The sequence below is a fragment of the Rana temporaria genome, chromosome 2, assembly GCF_905171775.1.
Source record: "Rana temporaria chromosome 2, aRanTem1.1, whole genome shotgun sequence".
Lineage (NCBI taxonomy): Eukaryota > Metazoa > Chordata > Amphibia > Anura > Ranidae > Rana > Rana temporaria.
The window spans coordinates 57,151,902-57,168,790 of record NC_053490.1 but is presented as its reverse complement, the minus strand read 5'-3'; the positions used below and the strand labels follow the sequence as shown (position 1 = coordinate 57,168,790).

The window sequence follows — 16,889 nt, the reverse complement described above, 5'->3', positions numbered from 1 at the left end:
ATGGAATTTTTAAAAATGACCATTTGTGTTTGAAAGTGAGAAACCCAATGAAAGGCCATTTTCTGTCTCTCTGCCTGTAAAAGTTTTGGGATCCACTTTGCTGAAAGCTTTCTCATTCCCAAGTAATTTTAGATAACGTGATATTCCCATATAGGCAGCAATACTTTTGGCTGATATTCGGCGGTCCTTCATGATCATGTCATGGAAGACTTTCACATTTGCAGAGACAAACAGGCCTTCCATTGGGTTTCTCATTTTCAACACTGACCATGGCCAGTTTTAAAATTGACGACCCAATGTTGCTTATGAGGGGCCACTGTCACCCAAAGTTTCTGACATTTTATCATGGATCTGCTTCTCGCCTTTCCCTGGGAGAAAGCGGAATTTGATTATGGTCCTATGCTCTTCCACATTGAATTTTTCTGGAGGTGCTGCCATGTTCACTCTGGACCTGAAAAAGAAAGATAAGTTAAAATCGTAGGTACCGTATATACTTGAGTATAAGCCGTCCCGAGAATAAGCCGAGGACCTAATTTTACCACAAAATAACTGGGAAAACTTATTGACTCAAGTATAACCCGAGGGTGAGAATGCAGAAGCTACTGTAAGCAGAAAAGAGGGTCAACAATGCCCATTTGCACGTCTCGCTGTGCCATATCTCTCTGTGCCCATTGCAGTCTCACTGTGCCATATTTCTCTGTGCCAGAGTACCTGCAATCATGACAGGCATCCATATTTTAAAAGTTGCGGCTTCCTCTTGGTGTTCCGTTCAGTGATAGGCATTTGACACTGTGTTCCGCCTATCGCGGAGGTCCGCTCATCCTCGGACTCAGTTTCCCAGCAGACACTGTGTTCAGTGTTCCGCCAGTCTATTTTTAACCACTTCAGCTCCAGGACGTTTAACCTCCTTTTCTGACCAAGCCATTTTTTGCGATATGGCACTGCATTAACTGAACGTGCAATGCTGTACCTAAATAAAATTGTCCTATTTTCCCCACAAATGGAGCATTCTTTTGGTGGTATTTGATCACCTCTGCGTTTTTTTTGAATAAAAGTTTTCTGCTATAAAACATATCCAATAAAAACATTTTTTAAATTACATTTCTTCATCAATTTAGGTCAATGTGTTCTGCTAAATATTTTGGTAAAAAAAAAAATCACAATAAGTGTATATTGATTGGTTGGCACAAAGGTTGGTGTCTACAAACTATAGGGGGTGTGTGTGTGTGTGTGTGTGGGGGTGTGTGTGTGTGTGTGTGTGTGTGTGTGTGTGTGTGTGTGATATATATATATATATATATATATATATCTATATATATCTATCTCTCTATCTCTATATATATATATATATATATATATATATATATATATATATATATATATATATATATAATTTATTCTCAATTTGCGGAAACTATGGATTTCAGAATTGCATTGTTTTTTTGTTTTTTTTTATGTAGATTTTACACGGGGTTCCAACATTTTTGCGATTGTAGGTTTACTAAAGCAATGTAGTGCAAGGGCCTGTCTAAAACAATCCATTGAATTTATTTCAAGTCAGGTAGACCCTTGTGCTAAATTATGTGTTTTTCTTGGGTACATTTGTACAACTTGGTTTTTGGGTATCGTCTTATTTGTCTTCTGTTTGCTCTTGTCTTTCCCAGATAATTATGCTGGTTCTTGCCTGGAAATTAGAGGCAGAAAATATGGGCTTTTTCACAAAAGAGGAGTGGTTGAAAGGAATGACCTCTATACAGTAAGAATGGCTTTCTAATTTATCCCTATGTTGTGCATGTGACAGGCATGGCATCACCTATATCAACCCGATCCTGGATATCATCCATTTTGTGAGAATCATGGTTGGGTTAAAGTTTTGCCTCACACGTTATTTTTGTAAATGTATTTTATATATTGTTCACTTTCCTGACACCAGAGTTGTCTTGAACTGTATTCCTCGCTACATACAGTATGCACCAATTTGAGGCATTAGATTTTGGTGCTGGGGTCTTGTGCTGTTTTTAGCATGTCTGACGCAGGAAGAGCTAAAATAGCAGCACAAGGTTTGAAAATGGTTCCCTATGATGATGCACTCTGACAATTAATACTATTCTGCATGAGCCCTTGAAACCGAACTGCTGCCAGCATTTTTTTTTTTCGCTTTCATGATGTCCTCTTTTTTACTTTTCTTGCTTCTCCAGTGAAAAAAATGGTGCCATATGTTGACATTGTTCTAAGCTCTGAATGGTTCATGCTGGAACTTGCAGTCCTTAACTTTTGGGAGGTTCATACCCCCCCCCCCCCAATAGTGGAGGACTACAGGTCCCAGCACAAACACCTGAGATAAAAGGATGTGACATCCCTCCCCCACGAAATTGAAGGACTATAAGCCCCTGCGATCTATGGATGTGACCCCTTAGATCTTGCGTGTTCATGCTGTGACCTACAGTTTTTTGCTAGTTGAGGGGGCAGGGGTCGTCGCATCCTCAGCTCAGAGGTGTTAATGCCATGACCTGTAGTCGACTTTTCGGAGGGTCATATAGATTAGATGTTTGTACAATATATAGCAGAAATATGAAAAAAATGTAACTCGGCAGCCATGATATACCGTAGTCAGTGCAGAGAGGGGGGACACAGGAAGTGGCAGGATCAACCAGGTATTTTTTACAGTTTAGAGGGTCTGATTAGACAGCACAAGCACCATAATGCTCCCCTGATAACAGGAACGTGTTTCAAAGCAATTCAGCTTCTTTATCAACCTTGATAAAGAAGCTGAATTGCTTTGAAACACGTTCTTGTTACCAGGAGAGCATTGCAGTGTACTACAGGTGGGTTTCTGGACCGTTCCTGGACCCCCCACAACTCCTGCAGCATTAGTATCTCTAACAGCAGCCACTGCCTCCTCCCCAGCCTGTGGCCAAGACTGGGAGTCAGGCGTCCCTTGCACGGAATTCACATCCGCTCCAGCATCCTGCTTCCCACTGCCCTCAGTCTCTCATTGTTTGAGTGTAATATTTTATTGGGTTTCCTTATTAAAGAGGTTGTAAACCCAGATAAAAAAAACAAAACCCTGTAAGACAAAGGCGTAATGAGCTAGTATGCATTGTATACTAGCTCATTGTGAAATGCCTTGGAACTTATTCCTGCAGTGGCGCCCGCACACAGCTGACACGGCCGACATCTTCCCCTGTGTTTGTTCTGGGTTCATGGGCTCTGGCACTGTTTGGCCGGAGCCACGACGACGTCACTCCTGCGCATGCATGCCGGAGCCGCCAGTCACGGCACAGGCCCTGAAGAAATGGCGTTGGGCGGCCGTTCCTTCACCGCATGTGTCAATAATGTAATGGGCGCAGTATACACTAATTATCTTACAGTGCCTATAGGTAAGCCTTATTATAGGTTTACACCTACAGGGACAAACACACAAGGGGAGTTTACCTCCTCTTCAAATCTTTCCCACGATACTGCACTATGAGATGGGCTATCCTTTTTTTCCCTTCTGTCTTTTATTTATGTAGTTTTATGCCCCTTTCACAACGGTCCGCCCCCGCAAGTTTTTTAGGCAGACCTGAATGGGGGTACTCTGTGCTCCTCTGTGGAGCCACGGAATGTCAGCGGTGACGTACCCGGTGACATCCGACCCGCCAAAGTGTGACGGAGCAAAACCCTACTCTTCCTTTTGTCTATCGGATCAGGTGACAACGGACTCAACGGTCCGTCGTCATCCGATCCCCCATAGGGGAGAGCAGCGGTCTGACAGGTTGGTCCCTACACCACAGTGTTCAGAGACAGACCTGTCATCTGCCTGCTCAGCAGGGGGGGGGGGTTGGCAGAGCGATTCCCACTGAGCAAAGCAGAGCCCGAAAACGGACAGCCCCGTGTGAAAGGGCCCTAAGCCTTTTTTACAAAACAAAACAAAAAAGAAAAATCTGTTGCTCTAAACTGCTTTAATTTACTTATTAATCAAAACTAAAAGTTCATCTAGGACATTTCTGTTACACTGTAACCTTGTTAAAGTGGAGTTCCACCCATAAATAGAACATTACATCAGTAGTTTTAAAAAAAAAATGTCATTAGTCCTTTAAGATTTTTTTTTTTTTTTTTTTTTTTTTAGATGCCTTCAAAGTGTTGTTGCTAGGCATAATAGTTAATCTTCCCTCTTCCTGCATCTAAGTGCTTAAGCTTCCTAACCTACACCGCACAGACTCCTGGGGAATGTAGTGGGTGTAACTTTCCAGGAGTCTGTGCACTCCCCAGTCTCGAAGAATCATGTGACTTGGACAGTACAGGTGCTGAAACCTATTACACTGCTTGTGCAGCACTGAGCATGTGCGAGATCTGCAAGGCTGAAATCCAGGAAGTCATACAGTCTGGCTTCATGATGCCCACACTTAAGATGGCCCCAGTCTATTTCTATTTTATAAAGTGTCTAAATGCTGTAACAACCTAACAAAACGGACCTTAGTTTACAGACTAACTTTACTAAAATTCATTAAGCTTGTGTATTACAGGGGTATTTATATTTAAAAAGTGAAATTGTGGCCGGAACTCCGCTTTAAAGGAAACATATTTGTGGATCTGGTGTCAGGTCAACGGGTACTAAAACTGCTGTATTAATGCTAGTGACATACTGCATCATATAATGTCATTTGTTGATTGCCCATAGTTCCACTATAACTGCTTCTCCATCCTGTGTTGGAGCCTCTGCAGCAAAAGACAACAGGGTTTCTCTGTGATGTTAATCTGTGTTTCATTCTTGTGTTTAAGATGTGACTGCACAGAGAAGTTACAGAGTAAATTTGATTATCTTCGGGCGCAACTCAACGATAACACTGCCTTTAAGAATATTTACAGATATGCTTTTGACTTTGCAAGGGTAAGTACATATCAAGTTGTGTCTGTTGGCAGACGGTGCCGGTCGCATACAAAATGCTTACCTTTTTAAAGAATTTGGGGCATGGCGAGTTTTATTTGCTGCTTTAACACACCATGAGAATGGCCTCAGCCTGCAAGGCTGACGGTATGTAATGTAAGTTTCCCAATTGAGTCAGCTTGCATTTGAGATGTAGATTGGTCACTGGCAGCTGAGAGTTACTATTAAATAATAATAGTATTTACTATTCAATAATATGAAGGTAGAAAGTGGGACAGTAGAAAGCTAGACTTATGCCACGTACACACAATTTCCGTTTACTAGTCGCAAGCAAAAATTGAATAGGTTACTAAAGTCACAAATTCTCATACGACAGAAAAAAAATTGGTGATGTCATGTGTTGTAATGTATTTTGTTGTATTTTTGGACGACAACTGTACTGACCAAACGAAAATCGTAAGATTAGGTATCGTATGAAGAAAATTTTCATGCATGTCCGATAAAATGTCGGCTTAACTGTCATGATCGGCTCACAGAAGCCCTGTACTAACGATCCGATTATCGTACGATTCTTCCTCGCATGACATTTTTCGTACGATATTCGGATTGTGTGTACGGGCCATTATAGTAAAGAAGGGTTTATTTTTTGAGGGCTTGCTCCCTTTTTATTTTTTATGTCACGCGTTATTTGCGCAGCAATTCTTCAAACTCAAAAATATATATATATAATGTGAAAGATGTTACACCGAGTAAATAGATACCTAACATGTTATGCTTTTAAATTGTGTAGTGGATAGGGGTGTTTTTTTATTTAAAAAAAAAAAAAAGTGTTTTTATTTTTACTTTCCCTTTTTAACAACTTAAGGACCCCCTCCTGCACATATACGTCGGCAGAATGGCACAGCTGGGCACAGGCACGTCGCCTTTAACCACTTAAGGACAGAAGGTGTTTTTCAGATTCGGTGTTTACAAGACTAAAACAGTGTTTTTTTTGCTAGAAAATTACTTAAAACCCCCAAACATAATATATATATATATATATATATATATATATATATATATATATATATATATATATATATATATATATATATATATATATACATACATACATACATACATACATACATACATACATACATACATACATACATACATACATACATACATACATACATACACACACACACCCTAGAGAATAAAATGACGGTCATCGCAATACATTTTGTAACACCGTATTTGCGCAGCGGTCTTACAAGCGCACTTTTTTGGGAAAAATTCACTTTTTTGAATTAAAAAATAAGACAACAATAAATTTGGCCCAATTTTTTTATATATTGTGAAAGATAATGTTACGCCGAGTAAAATGATACCCAACATGTCACGCTTTAAAATTGCGCCCGCTCGTGGCATGGTGTCAAACTTTTGCCCTTAAAAATCTCGATAGGCGACGTTTAAAAAATTCTATAGGTTGCATTTTTTGAGCTACAGAGTAGCTCTAGGGCTATAATTATTGCTCTCGCTCTAACGATCGCGGCGATACCTCACTTGTGTGGTTTGAATACCGTTTTCATATGCGGCCGCTACTCGCGTATGCGTTCGCTTCTGCGCGCGAGCTCGTCGGGACGGGGCGCTTTAAAAAATGTTTTTGTTTTCTTATTTATTTTTATTGATTTTATTATTTTTTACACTGAAATTAAAAAAAAAAAAATATATCACTTTTATTCCTATTACAAGGAATGTAAACATCCCTTGTAATAGAAAAAAGCATGACAGGTCCTCTTAAATATGTGATCTGGGGTCAAAAAGACCTCACATCTCATATTTAGACTTGAAAGCAAAAAAAAAAAAAAAAGAAATTTGTCATTTTAAAAAAATGACAACAAAAAAATTGTCTCTTTAAGAGGCTGGGCGGGACTGACGTTTTGACGTCACTTCCGCCCAGCAGAGCTATGAGGACGGGTGGGGGCCATCTTGCCCTCACTCAAGTCCTCACACACGAGCTGGCAGCATCTGATCTCCTCCGCCGCTACCGATGGCTCCGGTAAGCGGCGAGGAGGGGGGGGCCCTCTCCCGCCACCGATAACGGCGATCTTGCGGCGAATCCACCGCGGAGACCGCCGTTATCGTTTACACGGCCGCCCACTGTAAAGATGGATACCTCAGTTGTGGCAGCAGCTGCTGCCGTTACTGAGATATCCATCTTTAAAAACAGGACGTATATATACAGTGGGCGGGCGTTAAGTGGTTAAGAGCCCAGCCGTGGGTCACACGCGCCTCCGACGCACGCACACAACCCGTGCCGCAGGGCCCGCGAACCCGATCGCCGACGGTGTCCCGCAATCGGTCACAGGAGCTGAAGAACGGGGAGAGGTGTGTGTAAACACACCTTCCCCGTTCTTCACAGTGGCACTGTCATTGATCGTCTGTTCCCTGATATAGGGAAAGACGATCAATGACGTCACACGTCCAGCCCCTCCCCCCTACAGTTTGAAACGCATATGAGGTCACACTTTACCCCTACAGCGCCTCCTAGTGGTTAACTCCTAAACTGCAATTGTCATTTTCACAGTAATCAATGCATTTTTATAGCACTTTTTGCTGTAAAAATATCAATGGTCCCAAAAATGTGTCAAAATTGTCCGATGTGTACGCCATAATGTCGCAGTCAGAAAAAAATCGCTGATCGCCACCATTAGTAGTAAAATCAAAATTTATTAATAAAAATATAGATATATATATATATATATATATATATCTTTTTTTGGGGATATTTATTATAGCAAAAAGTAAAAAATATTGTTTGTTTTTTTTCCCCAAATTTACGCTCTATTTTTGTTTATAGCGCAAAAAATAAAAACCGCAGAGGTGATCAAATACCACCAAAAGAAAGCTCTATTTGTGGGGAAAACGGATGTCAATTTTGTTTGGGAGCCACGTCGCACGACCGCGCAATTGTCAGTTAAATCGACGCAGTGCCGAATCGCAAAAAGGGGCAAGGTCCTTAACCTGCATATTGGTCCGGGGTCTTAAGTCGTTAAAGAGGAAGTAAACCCTCTGTTTTTCCTTACTTTTTTAAAATACACCTGCAAGAGAAAGTCATAATGAGCTAATATGCTAAGCATGCTAGCTCATTATGTGTCACTTACCTAAGATCGAAGTCCGCCTCGGTCCCGTCCATGGCTGCCGCCATGTCCCCTCGTCTCTATTTCCTGTTATCGCCGCTCCCGCGCGAAAACACAGCATTAACCCAGTAAATGCCATTCACGAAAACGACACCGCTCAGTGCGCCTGCGCCATTTTCTATGGTGCGCATGCACCGAAGACAGCGGTGCCCGTTTCTGTGAAAATATCTCCTTAACCGTGTAGGTTAAGGAGATATTTATTGCACCTACAGGTAAGCCTTAATCTAGGCTTACCTGTAGGTTCAAGTTACAAGAGTGGGTTTTTCAACCACTTTAATTGCTTATAGTTTGATCACATTTTCCCTTTTTAAAAGGAATGTAAACATCCCTAGCAATAGAATGCAAAAATCCCTTACAGAGAGATCTGGGGTCTTTAAGTCCCCACATCTCTCTATGTTGGAAAGCATGAGATTAAAAATAAAAAAAACGACTTGGGCTCTTCAGCAAAAAAATAAGAGTGTTTACATCTGTCTGAGCCGAAAGTGGCATCATGAGCTCGCTTTTGGCCTCGGAGGGCTGTAGAGATGACCGCTCTATGGTAAACCGCCACTGGCAGATTCATTCTCTGGCTCCCCAATATATGTGAGAGACCGGAGAAGCATTGGAGGCCGGCTGGAGGGGAGGGGGGGTTGTCTCCCACCGCCTGTAAAAGCAGCTAAACGGCCAATATGATATGGCTTTTACAAATGTAGGGAATCACCGGCTGAAAACAGATATGTGGATGATGCCTGTAGCTGCAGGCATCCTCCAGATGTCTTCACTCAAAGTAAATGATGTGATATGACATCTACCCGGGTACATGGTACACCTCATTCACCAAAAAAGTTGCTAGTTTAAATAAAAACAGCAGACAGTCCGTTTAAAAAATAAATAAAAATTGAAATTAAAAAAAGCCCCCCCTGATGTAGAACCATTGTCAATCACAGGAAAAAATAAATAAAACCTTGCAAAGCGCACCTCCTCCCATGTTGAAGGCATGTGGTCTGGTATGGTTCTGGAGGAGGGGGGTGGGGGTGCACATGCTCATGCCTGCTCCTTAACAGTCAGCTAGTATTTGTTAAATAGTGCATGGTAGAGCTGCATGATTCTGGAAAAAATGAGAATCACAATTTTTTTGCTTGGAATAAAGATCACGATTTCTGGCGTAACATCTGTCACATTATACAAAAAAATTGGGCTAACGTTACTTTTTTTTTTTATTATTAATTTTGTTTCCTAAAAAAATTGCTTTTGAAAGACCGCTGTGCAAATACAGTGTGACATAAAAAATTGCAACAATCTCCATTTTATTCTCTGGGGGTTCTAAAGTAATTTTCTAGCAAAAAATACTGATTTTTTTTTTTTAACTTGTAAGCAACAAGTCCGAAAAAGGTTTAGTCTTTAAGTGGTTAAACTGCCCTCATTTACAGACCGACTTTGATTTCTTTGATCTAAAAAAACGGTTTCTCTTTATCGCTGTTGAGGATTTTTCTTAAATCGACAGCTCTGCTCGGCTCTGCACTTGTTTAACATGAATTGGGAAAATGCTGCATTAGGATCGGGAGGGGGGGGGGGGTTGCATCTCAATAACAATTTTTTAATGATTAATCGTGCAGCTCTAGTGTGTGGCTGGACCATGACTTATTTAACAAATTATTTTGTTAAATGTAGCCTAATATAGTGAATTGAGCTTTTCAATATCGCATGCAATATTTGGATACATGACCCAAATATCGCATGAGATCTCCTTTTGGCTGATTGAGCCTATAGTCCATTTATGTGCAATGCAGGGGTAGTGCAATATGCTTGTGGTCTTGTCTTCTCTGCTGAGCTTTCAATTAAGTGATTAGGTTATTATGACCTGCCACAAAAGAGAGGTTCTTGCTGATTTTGCTGAATTTTCTGTAATGTAGAGGCTACCATTTCCTGCAAATTTTAACCATTTGTTAGAATCCGCGTTAAGTATAGCCAAACTGTAACCAATAGACTCTGTACATGTAAAATGGTCAAGTCTATAATGTCCTTTAATTTCCAGTAGTAGTTTGACCCGAGGGGATTAATCTTAAAACTTTCTGTCAATGGAACATTTTTGAACTGGGGTAACTCGAATTTTGTGTTTCTTACAATAGGACAAGGTCCAGCGGAGTCTGGACCTAGATACTGCAAAAACTATGTTGGCACTTTTACTCGGAAGAACATGGCCATTATTTTCTGTGTTCTACCAGTACCTGGAGGTAAGAGAACCCAGCTTGCTGTTTCTGCTACTTAATATAAAGAAAAAATGTTCTTCTTTTAACCAAAACGAAATACATTCCACATTAGTAATTATGCTTCCAAAATTAGTGTGCTGTAAATTGCCTCCAGTTTTGCTCCTGTTTCTTCTTGTTGGGACCACCATTTTATTGAAGCCCTCTTATTGGTTTCATCTTTATGCCGCTTTCTGTGATTTAACATATGTACATTTTCAGTAGGGTTGCACTGATACTAGTATCGGTGCCGATACCAAGCATTTGCACGAATACTTGTACTCGTGCAAATGCTCTGATACTTGATCCGATACCTGCGTGCTCAGTGTAGCGGGGGTGGACAGCCTCACAGATGTGTGGTAGGTGCAGTTACAAGCACCAATCTCCCTGTATACCTTTTTAATACAGCAGCTGACAGTCACTTCTTCTCCTCTCCCTCTCATTGGCTTTCAGCTGCTTTATTAAAAGGTATACAGGGAGATCGGTGCTTGTAACTGCCTGCACCAATCATCCCGACTGTCCCCTGTGTCCTCCTGCGGCTCCCTGTGCCGCCTCTGGGCCCCCCCCCCCCCCACGTCCTCAGCCATCTCTGTTCCCCCCCCCCCGTCCCTGTCCTCAGCCGACTCTGGTCCCCCCCCCCCCCCCCACGTCAGCCGGCTCTGGGCTGGAGAGAAGTAAATCTGCCCATTTACTGGGTGCTTCCTTTTCTGAATGCACAGAGTCACTGACTATGTCTATTCATAACTGAGCATTGTAAACTGTATACAATGCTTCAGTTTATGAATAGAGAAGAGCCTCTGTCTCCTGTCCATTCATTTTCAGTGCAGCTGAGGATGCAGTCCCTTTCCCTGTCTCAAAGGAGAGATGTCAGGGGTCTCTTTAGACCCCTGATATCTCACCAAAGCCCCCAAACAGGGCTGATAAAAAATAAAGAATTGTAATAAAACCATTGTTTTTAAAAAGGTTAAATTATAAAAAAAAACAACAAAAAAAAAAACACAGCATTGTAAAAACAAAAAAAATAAATGGTAAAAAATAAATAAACTACTGACACAGTCCACGCCTCATCAGTGCTGCATTTTGGTGCCACTGAAATCAAAAAGGTGCAGCACAAAACGAACTAAAAATGTCCATAATACGTGACATAAAAAAGTCCTTAAAATAGCTGTGTGTTTGAAACACGCACTTTATTATAAAAATTGCACTTACTGAATCCACGTCTTGTATACAGCAAAAAGGCGGGGGCTGCTTTGCAGCGCCGCTTCACACAAGTAAAGTCCAATGACAGCGGATGAGCATTTGGCATTTACACAACTTGGCAAATGACACCATTATTTCTGTTATACTTACAAACTGTGCAGGAATAAAGGAGTTCCCTCTCTCCACCTCAACTTGTACAGTTAAACCTGAACTCCAGGTATGATCCTTATTGCATAGTTACATTGGTCCAGCTTAGACCAATGCAAGTATTCATATTTATTAGTCGCCATTTTTAATAAAATACAAAGCATTCTGATTGGATGAGGTGGAGAGAGAATTGTCATTAAAAGAAATGCAAGGAGTTCTGTGAATGGCAGCGGTACTAAGTGAACAACCCCTTGTGTGCAGTATGCAGTGGGGGAGCCGATCGACACAGGGCCTTTTAAATTGGCAGCGATCATTGCAGTACGACCAATTACAGCAATGATTGTCAGCTACCACAGCGGTCCCTCCAGGGATGAAATATGCGTACATACATTGGTCCAGCTTGGATAAATTTACTTGAGGAAGATAGAGATCCATGTTCCGCCGGACCAGATGATTGGCTCCTGCTGTGTCCTATGACAGCGAGCCGGCGCACGCCCCGGACCCAGTGCATGAAATCAAGTACAGGTACACGATTTCTTGCAGGAGGTCCAGAAGTTTTTAATTTATGCCGAGCAGTTTCTACGTTTTCATGTATATAAGTTATAGAATCTGTAAATAACAAGTAATAAGATGAGGTTTTGTCTTGGTTTTTAACAGCAGTCCAAATACAGAGTAATGAACAAAGACCAGTGGTATAATGTATTAGAATTCAGCCGGACCGTTAATGCTGACCTTAGTAACTATGATGAAGATGGTGCCTGTAAGTAATTATCATTTTTTTTTTTCTTTGGCAATGGATTATACAAACAAATGACAGTAAATGTGCTGAAAGCAACTTTTTTCAGTGATAATTTAGGTGACGTTGCTTGCAGTAATTGGTCTCCTGTACCTCACGCAAGGCTCCTATTTGAATGACTGACAATCCCTGATTCTGGGGCTTCAGTGGTTGTATATTCCCAATGGATTTCACGTTTAGTGTGTGCAATACAAACGTGGACGATGGCGCCATGTTTTTTGAGTAGATTCTCCTCAACTAAGCATAAGCGGATACTTGGCACTTCAGCTCTGACCTTTACACTTTTTTTTTATTAATACCTGGTTGGCAGGAGGTGGAGACACAGAAGGTTAGAAAACAAAATTGGGGTATTAAAGTGACTGTCATGTCTCCTATTCAGGGCAAAGTGACAGTCTCTTCAAAGCCCACCCCCTGATCCACATACAGTTGGATATAAAATGTATATACACCCCTGTTTAAAATGTCAGGTTTCTGTGATGTAAAAAAAAAAGAAATAGACAAAGATAAATAATTTCAGAACTTTTTCCACCTTTTTTTAATGTGACCTATTAAATGTACAACTCAAGTAAAAAACAAACTAAAATCTTTTGGGGGGAGGTAAAATTAAAATAATGTGGTTGCATAAATGTGCCTCTTATAACTGGGGATGTAGCTGTGTTCAGAATTAAGCAATCACATTCACACTCATGTTTAATACGAGTCGGTACACACCTGCCATCATTTAAAGTGCCTCTGATTAACCCCAAATAAAGTCTAGCTGTTCTAGTAGGTCTTTCCTGGCATTTTCTTAGTCGCATCCTACAGCAAAAGCCATGGTCTGCAGAGAGCTTCCAAAGCATAAGGGATCTCATTGTTAAAAGGTGTCAGAAGGGTACAAAACCATGTCCAAGGCATTAGACGGTCCTCATCCAGTGGAGAAAATATGGCACAACAGTGACATTACCAAGAACTGGACCTCCCTCCAAAATTAATGGAAAAGACAAGAAGAAAACTGGTCAGGGAGGCTGCCAAGAGGCCTACTGCAACATTAAAGAAGCTGCTGGAATATCTTGCAAGTACTGGCTGGTGTGGTACATGTGACTACATTCTCCCGTATTCTTCATATGTCTGGGCTATGGGATAGAGTGGCAAGATGGAAGCCTTTTCTTACAAAGAAAAACATCCAAGCCTGGATAATTTTTGCAAAAACACACCTGAAGTCTCCCAAAAGCATGTGGGAAAATGTGTTATGGTCTGATGAAACCAAGTTTGAACTTTTTGGCCATAATTCCAAGATATGTTTGGTGCAAAAACACCACTGTACATCACCATAAGAACACCATACCCGCAGTGAAGCATGGTGGTGGCAGCATCATGCTTTGGGGTAGTTTTTCTTCAGCTGGCACAGGGGTCTTGGTCAAGGTAGAGGGAATTATGAACAATTCCAAATACCAGTCAATTTTGGCACAAAACCTTCAGGCTTCTGCTAGAAAGCCGAACACGAAGAGGAAGTTAATCTTTCGGTATGACCCAAAGCATAGATCCAAATCAACAGAGGCATGGCTTCACCAGAAGAAGATTTAAGTTTTGGAATGGCTCAGCCAGAGCCCAAACCTGAATCCGTTTGAAAATCTGTGGGGTGATCTGCAGAGGGCTGTGCACAGGAGATGCCCTCACAATCTGACAGATTTGGAGTGTTTTTGTAAAGAGTGGGCAAATATTGCCAAGTCAAAATGTGCCATGCTGACTCGTACCCAAAAAGAGTTCTGTAATTAAATCAAAAGGTGCTTTAACGAAGTATTAGTTTAAAGGGGTTGTAAAGGTACAATTATTTTTTTCCTAAATGGCTTCCTTTACCTTAGTGCAGTCCTCCTTCACTTACCTCATCCTTCCATTTTGCTTTTAAATGTCCTTATTTCTTCTGAGAAATCCTCACTTCCTGTTCTTCTGTCTGTAACTCCACACAGTAATGCCAGGCTTTCGCCCTGGTGTGGAGTGTCGTGCTCGCCCTCTCCCTTGGACTACAGGAGAGTCGGGACGCTTTCTACTTTGCAGATAGAGAAGGGAGCTGTGTGTTAGTGGGTGTCCTGACTCTCCTGTAGTCCAAGGGAGGGGGTGAGCATGACACTCTACACCAGGGAGAAAGCCTTGCATTACTGTGTGGAGTTACAGACAGAAGAACAGGAAGTGAGGATTTCTCAGAAGAAATAAGGACATTTAAAAGCAAAATGGAAGGATGAGGTAAGTGAAGGAGGACTGCACTAAGGTAAAGGAAGCCATTTAGGAAAAAAATAATTGTACCTTTACAACCCCTTTAAACTAATACTTCGTTAAAGCACCTTTTGATTTAATTACAGAACTCTTTTTGGGTACGAGTCAGCATGGCAAAATCGAAGGATGAGGTAAGTGAAGAGGGACTGCACTAAGGTAAAGGAAGCTATTTAAGAAAAACAATTTGTTCCTTTGCAACCCCTTTTAGGCTGCATTAACACCTGAGCGTTTTGTCGCCTGAAGCGCGACGCTCAAACGCTAGAGGGGAAAAAATACCTGAAGCCTGAAGCTCAAACAAGTTCCGGACCCTTTTTTGTTGCGCGTATCGGGCGGTTTGGGCGTTTTTTGGAGCGTTTCCATTTCCCATAGAAAGTAATGGAAACGCTTGATTCAAGCGACTAGCGCGACAACGACCGTTTGCTACGGGCGTTTCGTCGCTTTAATCAATAGAACATTTCACCCAGGCAGAAGATAAAAAAAAATCTAGCAATAAGTGATGTAAAGATGATCATTTTTCCTATTGGCTAAAATAAAAAACGTCGGACGACGCTGTATGCAAACGCGCAAATAAGCATGAATACGCCCGAACAACCTACGCTCAGGTGTGAATGCAGCCTAAGGGTGTGCACACTTGTGCAACCATATTTTTTTTCTTCCACCTAAAAGATTTTAGCGTTGTACAGTATACATTAAAGGTGGGAAAAAGTTATGAAATATACAAACCAGTGGTTCTGGATAATGGAGTAGCATATGACCTCCTCCCAGGATGAAGCCTTGCAGTCTAAGCGGACAGTCTGGGGCTTGAACACTATTTTATGACATGGAAGAGGTTATCAATCCTGTGTAACATGGCATTCACAGGGTTTACTTCCTGGGTCTGATGGAGAAGCTAGTGATGCGTCTTTTATGAAAATTATAGTTAAGGAAAATCTACTGAACCATTATTTTATTTTTTTGTTCTTGATATACGTGCAGGCTATTTTTTTTTTGTTTTTTTTTGAAGATTGAGCAATAACAGAATGTTTTTAAAGGACCTCTTTGGTCACGGCATACTCTATTACTTTATAATAAAAGCATTGTAATAGCAATACAAATGGGTATTTTTGACAATCCATTATAAGCTTACTGAAAAATCTTCTTTCATGTTGTGAGTTCTGTCTGCTGGCCACCTCTTTCCACAACCTCCTACATTCATGCATTCCCCTTTTCCTGTTTACATTCAATTTCTAAGGACTACATATCCCATGGTACCTTGCAGTGATTCCTGTACTGACTCCGCTTCCTGAAACTCCTTCTCTCAGCACCTCTGTAGTTCAAAAGGCAGGCTTTGTGAATTCTGTGACACAGCAGTGCCCATCGACAGGGCATAGTGAATACGTGTCACAGAATTCAAGTAAGTAAATGTGTGGGGATCTTCACAAAGTAAGTTTACAAATGTCAGCATCGTTCAGATTACTAGGAGTAGACTAGAAATTATTGACACAAAATGTGGAAATTAATATGATTTTACATTTGGACATAAGTATTATAACCCTTCCCCACTCATATAAAAAGGCATAATGTTTTTCAAAGTTTTAACAAGTAGTAAATAAGCTTTTAACCACTTAAGGACCGGACCAATATGCTGCCTAAAGACCCAAGGTGTTTTTACAGTTCAGGACTGCGTCGCTTTAACAGACAATTGCGCGGTCGTGCGACGTGGCTCCGAAGCAAAATTGGCATCCTTTTCCCCCCACAAATAGACCTTTCTTTTGGTGGTATTTGATCACCTCTGCGGTTTTTATTTTTTGCGCTATAAACAAAAATAGAGCGACAATTTTGAAAAAAATGCAATATTTTTTACTTTTTGCTATAATAAATATCCCCCAAAAACATATATACAATTTTTTTTTTTTTCCCTCAGTTTAGGGCGATACGTATTCTTCTACCTATTTTTGGTAAAAAAAAATCGCAATAAGCGTTTATCGATTGGTTTGCGCAAAATTTATAGCGTTTACAAAATAGGGGATAGTTTTATTGCATTTTTATAATTTTTTTTTTTTTTTTTTTTACTACTAATGGCGGCGATCAGCGTTTCTTTTCGTGACTGCGACATTATGGCGGACACTTCGGACAATTTTGACACATTTTTGGGACCATTGTCATTTTCACAGCAAAAAATGCATTTAAATTGCATTCTTTATTGTGAAAATGACAGTTGCAGTTTGGGAGTTAAC

General features: G+C 40.9%; 1 protein-coding gene across 1 annotated transcript in view; it reads left to right on the top strand.

Annotated features, from left to right (window-relative positions):
* DCUN1D5 (defective in cullin neddylation 1 domain containing 5) overlaps positions 1-16,889 on the top strand; it is a 45,320-nt gene that overhangs the window by 18,193 nt on the left and 10,238 nt on the right. Inside the window, exons 5-8 of the mRNA XM_040340227.1 lie at positions 1,665-1,756; positions 4,765-4,873; positions 10,164-10,268; positions 12,285-12,387. Of these exons, the coding sequence (XP_040196161.1) occupies positions 1,665-1,756; positions 4,765-4,873; positions 10,164-10,268; positions 12,285-12,387 (409 nt within the window). The remainder of the gene's footprint in view (positions 1-1,664; positions 1,757-4,764; positions 4,874-10,163; positions 10,269-12,284; positions 12,388-16,889) is intronic.